The following is a 7845-nucleotide window of genomic DNA, read 5'->3' on the forward strand; positions in this document are numbered from 1 at the left end:
TAAGTAGTTGTGATCCTGAGCAAGAAGAAGATTGTTGCAACATGTTTCAGTTAGTCATAAATTGCTTTTGGTATGTTTTGGTCAATAAATACAAAAGAAAAAGGTGTCTTCACTGTTTTTTTTTTTTGCCATGGTAGTAACATTTCTGACAATTCGATTTCCCTCCAGTAATTTGTTCCTATTTCTGGGAAAATCTATCTCATTAATATTTATAGGAACAAGCTTACCCATATTTTTTCAGTAACACTGCTAGGTAACCTTAAGTAATTCTCATTGGTGTGGCTTCATAGAAAAGAAATACTAATTCTGTTATTTATAGTTGCAATGAGTAAACTAATTAACACTTAGCAGTGCTTCTGGACATACCTACCTTCTTGCCTTTCAACATTTTGGCCACTACTCAGTTTTCTTCATGTTATCACTGCCTTCACACTAGCTGAAGCACCCAGAACCATAACTAATTTGACAGAGGGAGATGTCTAGTGCTACATGAGGAAGGGCTATCCATGCCATTGCCTGTGATGTGATATCTCCAGTTGTGCATCTCCAAGTGACATTGGCTCTGCTTCCACTGTATCACATTGACAGTTCACACCCTGCTTGTTGTTCAACTGATACCATAGGAAAGCCTTTTTCCACCTGGTTGGTAGGCTGCTTTTCAAGTTTCTCTGTCTGACTGGATGTCTGCACTGGGGTTAGTTCTGATTACAGACAGGACTTGCATTGACGGGATCTCACTTGAATAACTCTGCTGCATCCTTAAAATATTGACATTAACTATCAGCCTCTAAGTCAAGGTGAACTACAGCTCTGTTCATCTTCCAGTTCTTCAGGCCAAGTTTCAGGACCTGGTGGGCCATACTGGTGACCTGACACAACCCATAGCTTAGTTTTAATGGCCCTATAAACCATTTTTTCCAACACAAATATGAAACTGCACTAACATATGGGCTCAGGTACTGTGCTCCACACATGCTCAGGGGCAGCTGAGAAAGATCTCAGATTCTTTCCCAGGAGACTTCCCAAATGCTCATGAACTTGATGCAAGCATCTGGAGGGTCTTCACTCACAGAAATCCAGGACTATGTGTCTGCTTGAAAGCTTCAAACCACATTTATTGTAAATTCATGGAAAAAAAAAAAGAAGAAACCACAGGCTGGTAAACTATTACATCTCAGTGTAAAGAACTTGTCCAGTTATGTGCAATCAGATATTGACAAGAATATCTAAATAAGCAACAACTTCTCAATATAAATCTCATTAAATAAAAAAGAAAATTATTTCCATATTTACAGATTACAATGGAAATGGATCCTTAAAGCATTATTTTGTATTTAGCAGGTTTATTTCTTTGAAATAAAAGAGAAATGGCTTGAATCTAAGAGTGTACTTTGGAAGCAGCTTTCTAGACAGTCTATGTTATCACCAGTGAAAGGACAAGCAGCCTCCCCTCGATCACTGTTCTGCTTGTTCTGCCATCCAGGATTTCACCGAAGGGCTTCTGGTACCTCCACCTATGAAACAGGGAAGGGAAGGGCATTCATTACATTTGCTGTACAGTCTAGATGGCAAAACACCTGAAATTCCTGCAGACATACACTGCCAAGAGCTCTGTGCTACACATTATCTCCCATAACAAGACAGAGCCTGGGAGAGTACCCCAATTTCTGTCAAAATCACAGTCAGATAGAAATCACTGTGCTGAGAAAAGCCTAATCAGAGGGAAGCCTCCTCCCAAGTGCTTTATTATGATCACATTGCTAAGATTTTTTTTTAACTAACTATGTGTACTAAAATTACTGAGCTTGTGCTATATTTGGACCACAATCAGTTACTGACCTAGGATCTCTTACTTACCCGCCTTAATTGCTTTATGCTGCTTGCCCGAATTGCTTCCATAAGGTTGTCATGGAGAGACCTTTGTGGGGTGGATGGCCGGGTGGAGGGTCGTGAGCCTTCCTCTGATTTTCTGTCTGAGATTGATTTTAAAGAATCTTTAATTTCTTTCAATATGTTGTTCTCATGTTTTCTGGTTTTTTTGCCTTTTTTCTTTTTCTGTCCATTATGCAAGGCTTTTTTTGAGCTTTCTTGCTGTTTGATGACTTCAGCTATATTCCTGGTAGGTGCCTTCTTCTCTGGAAGAAGCGGAGGAGGGGGAGGAGGAGGGGGAGGTGGGGGAGAGGGGGGAAGGGGAGGGGGGGGTGCAGGGGCTGAAGGCTGACATTTCACTGGCAGTGCTTTCTTAGGGAGCTTTGGGGAAGACCATGGTGAGCTTTTAGGGGACACATAAGGTGAGGACCGAGGTGTCCCCTTCTGCAGAACTTTGGTCTTTGGATTGATAGCTCCGTCACAACCTGACTCCTGCTGCCGCTGCTCCTGCATACGCTTTTGCCTTTGTTTGTCCATATTTCTTGTCAGGATACTTGTCATGCTCATTCTTGGGCCAGCAAGGTCAAAGTGGTAGCCCAGCTTTACCAGAGTGGTGTTCTCTTTCAGCAGTTTGACTATGTCCATTTCCACCTGGCTGCCCATGATGTGCCTTTGATTGTGGAAGCGCAGTTCTGTTAGAACTTTGTTGTGCTGCAAAGCTCTCATGATGGCCAGCACGCCTTTGCCTGTGATAAAATTTGACTCAATATTCAGACTTGTTATATGCTGATTAACCTTTAACATACCAGCAATAGCTATTGCCACGTTGTCATCAGCATGGGTGTTAGCCAAGCTGAATGACTTAACCATTGTGTTGTCCCTCAGGGCTTGAGAAAATTGTATAAGCATCTGTGAAGTGATGTTTTCAATGTTGTTCAGATTGACCTCTGTGGTGTCAGGGTCGTTGCTCCTAACTTTTTCCAAAGCATCTTCAATAACTGTTGGATTTCCACAAGGGTGGATGGCACTGCTTTTTGAGCTCCGATTATCACTGTCTTTTCCATCATGGCCATTAAGGAAGCTTTCATTGTCCTTTGCACCATTACACTTTTTGTGTCTGACATGGTCAGAATGCCTGCCAGCTGCAGCATTTTGCTCTTCCTCATTCTCATCATCACTCTCATCTTCATTTTCCTCTTCATCTTCTTCTTCATCATCCTCTTCAGTATACGCCTCCTCAGACACTTCACTATTGCTTTCTGTGAAACATTCTTCTTGAAGTTCTTCCGAATTGTCCTCTTCTTGCTCAGAATCCTGAACAGGAACGTAGGTGTGGGTGTTAAACATGATTGAAGTAATGGAACTGCTGCCTTTTAGCACAGGAACAATTATACTGTCACTATATAAATTAACATTGAAAGCTAAAAACAAACAGATGCAGTTAGGAGAACAGAAAAATGATTCATCTAACACCTATACAACATTATTTCTTTTACATTCTTTAGAAAATGCTTAGCATAAATTGCAAACACTCTACCAATGTCAGTGATTTCTGCCAAGAGACAACTTGATACAAGGTATTATGACACGGACATACTTCAGGTTTTCTATGTGTTGGCATGTCTACAAGGGGATATAATTTGGATACTTGACAGCAGAAACATAAGACAACAATTTCAGAATGAACATGAGCAGCAAGCTTCTTCATTTCATGAGGATTAGACATCTCAGACTCCCTTGCATATGTTAGTATGTCTAAAAAATTAAAGGTTGCCATGTTTTAAAATACAAATAGCATCTGCATGTGTAGTCTTGTATACCAGCATGCAAAACAGTACTACTGAATTACAGAATTCATGTCAAAAATTACAGAATTGAATTACAGAAGTCATGTCAAAAATACTTTGGATGTATTGCATGGGCTGCACATACTAATAAACTATTTGTGAAGAAAGGTTTGAGGTGCATTCCCACAGGTAAGATGTAACCACATGTCAATAACCCCTGAATTTCTTTGTGTTTGTCAGGAGCTAAGCTGGTGCCCACCATCAGCTGTCACAGGTCAGCCACCACACTGAAAATTGTTATAACTCATTGTCTACAGAGCAAATGCATTGTTTTTCTGAAACACGAGGTTCTTTTAGTGTGTTTGGTGGGTACCAGGAAGGCAAATTTGGAACCATGCCTCAAAGGTCTGCTTGCATAATTGCTTTAGCAATTATGGTGCCTAAAGAGAACTCTATGCAGAGGAGCAGGAAAAGGTCTCTACCCAGGAAAGACTCACTCTTCCCATGGAGGACTCCAGCAGTGTGATGGGGATCTATGGGGTGTTACAGAACCCAGAATCTACAACCAGCCTTAAACCTCTTGCTCAAAAGGTCTTCCATGTCATATTTTGCCTACTGGAAAAACTATAGGTACACATTTTTCTTTACAATTGTAAATGTAAAACTTTGGATGAATTATAATTGTTCTGTAAGCACTACTTTAGCAATACTTGTGTTTTAATCTCTGTAAAATACTAGATTGTATTTTGCAAAGTGAGTACACTGTGCAGAGACACAGTGATTCTGTTTCTGGAAAACAAAAGTGTTACTAGCAGGGCAGCCTATTTTTAGACAACCTGTGCAGTTTTAGGTTTGCTTAGTTATCTGTCTCTGAAAATAGAGACCTGTTAAAATGCAGGGTACTGTTTCACAATTTTCAGTAGGATTCTGTGCTGGGACATATGCAAAAAAGATGCTAATTGTAATGTTTGCAGAACTGTGACTCTTAATGAAACAGGACATTGAGTTGTTTCTGCCTGATGTTCCTGAGCATTCAGTACTTGGGATCTTGCAGGGTCTGATTGCATTGGCCTGCACACAGAGTTCTTGTAGGACCCAGCCCTATTGCTTCTCCTGTAGAACATGTGCAGCAAGGCCCTTATGCTGAGAGATACTGTGCTACCTATAGGCTTATTATGGGATTAAGATTTGTATCTGTATCTTCCATATATGTGTAGAGCTTTAAGACTTGAAAACAGCAGGTATCCAAAACCCTATCTTCATGGCTTTGGTTTTATATCTTGAGGAATATATACTACAGATGAGCAGAAGGAGGTGCCTTTAAATTTACTATTGATATGTGTAGTGATGTTAAATTAATAAAAACCTACTTGATTTTTTTTTTTGAGTGACATTTCTGAGGTCAAAGGCAGAATTTAGTTGCCTGTCAGGTACATTTTCTGGTGTCATAATAATCTGGATGATAATTTTGAAATTGAACATGGAGAGACATATTCTTACTGTAGCAGCACTGTGGCACAGGACTGCTGCAGGCAACCTGTAGGGCTTCATTTTACTTTTTGGGAGTAATATAATGAAAAGTTAGGACTAAGAGAGTCAATGCTGAGGTAAATATCTTGGGAGGACAAGTTATTCACCCTAAAAGGCTATCTGCAAATTGTTTGCCTTTTGGACCAGCTGATCTGTCACCACTAGCTATAGAAGGAGCATGAATAACCATCTTAGATAAAGGTGCATAATTTCCAGACAGTTGAAAGCAAGAAAATTGTTTTCAAGGACCTTTCTCATTGCCATCAGTGGAGAGAGTCTTTGCAACGTCTATATCAGCATATCAACCTTTTATTATTTAAGGATGCATTCTGGAAGTTTTTTCTCAGATCAAAAAGTATAGAATCTTTTGCCAGGACTTGGAGGTATAGCCAGTACCCATCATTAATGCTGCATATACACGGAAAAAGAAAAAAAAAAAGATCCTGCCATTGCATAAGATACAGAGCTAGACCTGTTCAGCAGGTTTTTTAGAAGTGCCCAGGTTTTGAGTTCCAGGCTAAGCTGGAAATAAACATTAATCTTGCCATTTACTCTCTAGGACTGACAAACAGGGAGTGAAGTCGATGTCTGCAAACTGATACTAATGGTCTGCTGACAGCTACTGGTCTCTGCTCTTGCCTGCAAAGACCTTATACCTCCATTCACAAACAAGAGAAAATACTTACATGTAAAAACATCCTGGATATTGCAGAGTAATTTAATACATCTGACTTTCATCTAGGAAGATATTTTATCTAATGTATAAACTGCAATTATTTCCTTGCAAATGAAATAAGCTCCTACATCAAGGCTGTTAGAGGTTCTGAGTTCAGTTTTGCTGTCTTTGCCTTTATTGTATTACTTTCTGCTTAAACATGGGAAAATGTGTCTCTGTAAACACAGTAAAAGCTTGGTAGGAAGCAGTGCTTAAAAATCCCCAAGTCCCCACTTTGCTTTGAAATTACATGGAGCCATCATCAAAATAGAAGTTGCTTTTTGGTTGGGCTCAGTCTCACATACACTTTTAGCAAGGATCAGGAGTGCCAACGTGGACATCAGCTGAGACTGAGAGTGCTCACTGCTTGCCAAGACTAAGCCCTTCACTCCTGCCCAGCTGTACTCCTCATTTGCAGTTCAGGAAATGGCTTTTATTACTAACATTTTTATTTTGGGGAATGAGTTGCCTAACAAACACTACTGATTGTTTTTTTTGGGAATGCAGTTAAATGGTTTGACTGATGACTCTATCCACTTTTTAGATAATGTACAGCTGCCCTCTGACTACAGTTGCCAGAAGACTCCTGACCCATGCCAAGGATCCTCAGCAGGAACAAAGCAACACAAGCTGCTGACTGCAACACAAGCTGCTTTCTTCCAGAGAGCACAAAGCCTAGCATCCGCTTACTCAGCTTCTGACATAACATGTATTCAAAATTATCTTCCTTACATGTTTCTCAGCAGTCAATACTGGTTGTTTTTAAGGAAAGGAAAAGGCACTATGTGTAGCTTTCTTAAAAAATCAAATACTATCCAAAAGCCCACATCTTTAGCTATTAATAATTTCTAACATGCCCTTTAATTTTTGTTCCTGTTTTAATCACTAACAATAGTTTTTATGGCACTTTCTTCTATTCTGAACTGAGCACTTAAGGTACCTGCAGAGAGAGCAAATACTCTCTGATCTAGTACTCAGCGCTTTAGCAGGCACAGAGGTATGGCTAACAATGTTCTTAAAAACGCCACAAGAGACTAAAAAGAAATTAACTCAGTCAGTGAGATCATGCCAATGCAGAATAAAACCAAATATTTATAGGAAAGAGCAAATGCCTCAGCACCTTACCTTTTCGCATGCACCCAACCTCTCTTTTTCCAGGAGTTTCTTGGTCTCCCTCTCCCAGTAGGCCATCAGTGCTTCCCTGCTGAAAGTCCCTGTTGGGGTTTTCTCTGTCAGGCTCTTCTGGCGCTGTCCCACTGGAAGGTTACGGTCGGGCTCTATGTCCTCCAGCTCCCGCTCCAGCTCCTTCAGCTCCTCTTCAGTGAGAGAAGCGAGGAGCTCATCTTCATCAATGTCTTCATATTTACTGAGCTCTCTTCTGTACCCAAAGGTAGACATGGTCCTGCTTGGTCAGGCTGGTACAAAGCTACAGTGACCAGGCATTCAAGAAGGCTGAAGCAAGCAAGCTGTGTCTGGTGTGGTCAGCAACTGTTTCCCTGCATAGCCAGAGGCACCCTTTTAAGAGTAATCATCGGGGGCTTACGACAATGCATGAAGGGATGAAAGCATGCTCCGTTTTAAGCATCAGACGTCAGCTAGACATCTGAACAGCAAGAATGTCCCAACACTAATGTTTGCAAGTCCCTTAAAGAGGGGGATTATTGACACACTGGCCATGGCCATATTTAGAGCAGGCAGCTAGTAGGAGAATACCAGCCTCGCAGACGGGGGGGGGCGGCACCAAATAAAACCCCGGGCGCACTGACACTGGCATCGTGTCCACATTGCAGTGGGGAAAGAACAATGAAAATCCATTTAATCCTGAGCTGTCACAGGGGCTGGAAATAAAACACCCTTGCTGTTGTTCAGTGAACTTCCTCTCACAGTTTTCTCGTGGAATGCTGTTATCCCAGCAAGGTGTTTGCAGGTGGTTGGGCTCTGTGG

At 41.1% G+C, this 7845-nt stretch overlaps 1 protein-coding gene across 1 annotated transcript; it reads right to left on the reverse strand.

Moving 5' to 3' along the window:
- Positions 1-1356: 1356 nt before the first annotated feature.
- On the reverse strand, positions 1357-7359 carry LMOD2 (leiomodin 2). Its single transcript, XM_036401146.2, has 3 exons — positions 7027-7359; positions 1858-3183; positions 1357-1514 (listed from the first exon to the last, which is right to left on the reverse strand). The coding sequence occupies exons 1-3, from the start codon at positions 7297-7299 to the stop codon at positions 1488-1490; spliced, it is 1626 nt and encodes a 541-aa protein (XP_036257039.1). The 5' UTR covers positions 7300-7359; the 3' UTR covers positions 1357-1487.
- Between the last annotated feature and the right edge of the window lie 486 nt (positions 7360-7845).

Source organism: Molothrus ater, chromosome 5 (assembly GCF_012460135.2).
Source record: "Molothrus ater isolate BHLD 08-10-18 breed brown headed cowbird chromosome 5, BPBGC_Mater_1.1, whole genome shotgun sequence".
NCBI lineage: Eukaryota > Metazoa > Chordata > Aves > Passeriformes > Icteridae > Molothrus > Molothrus ater.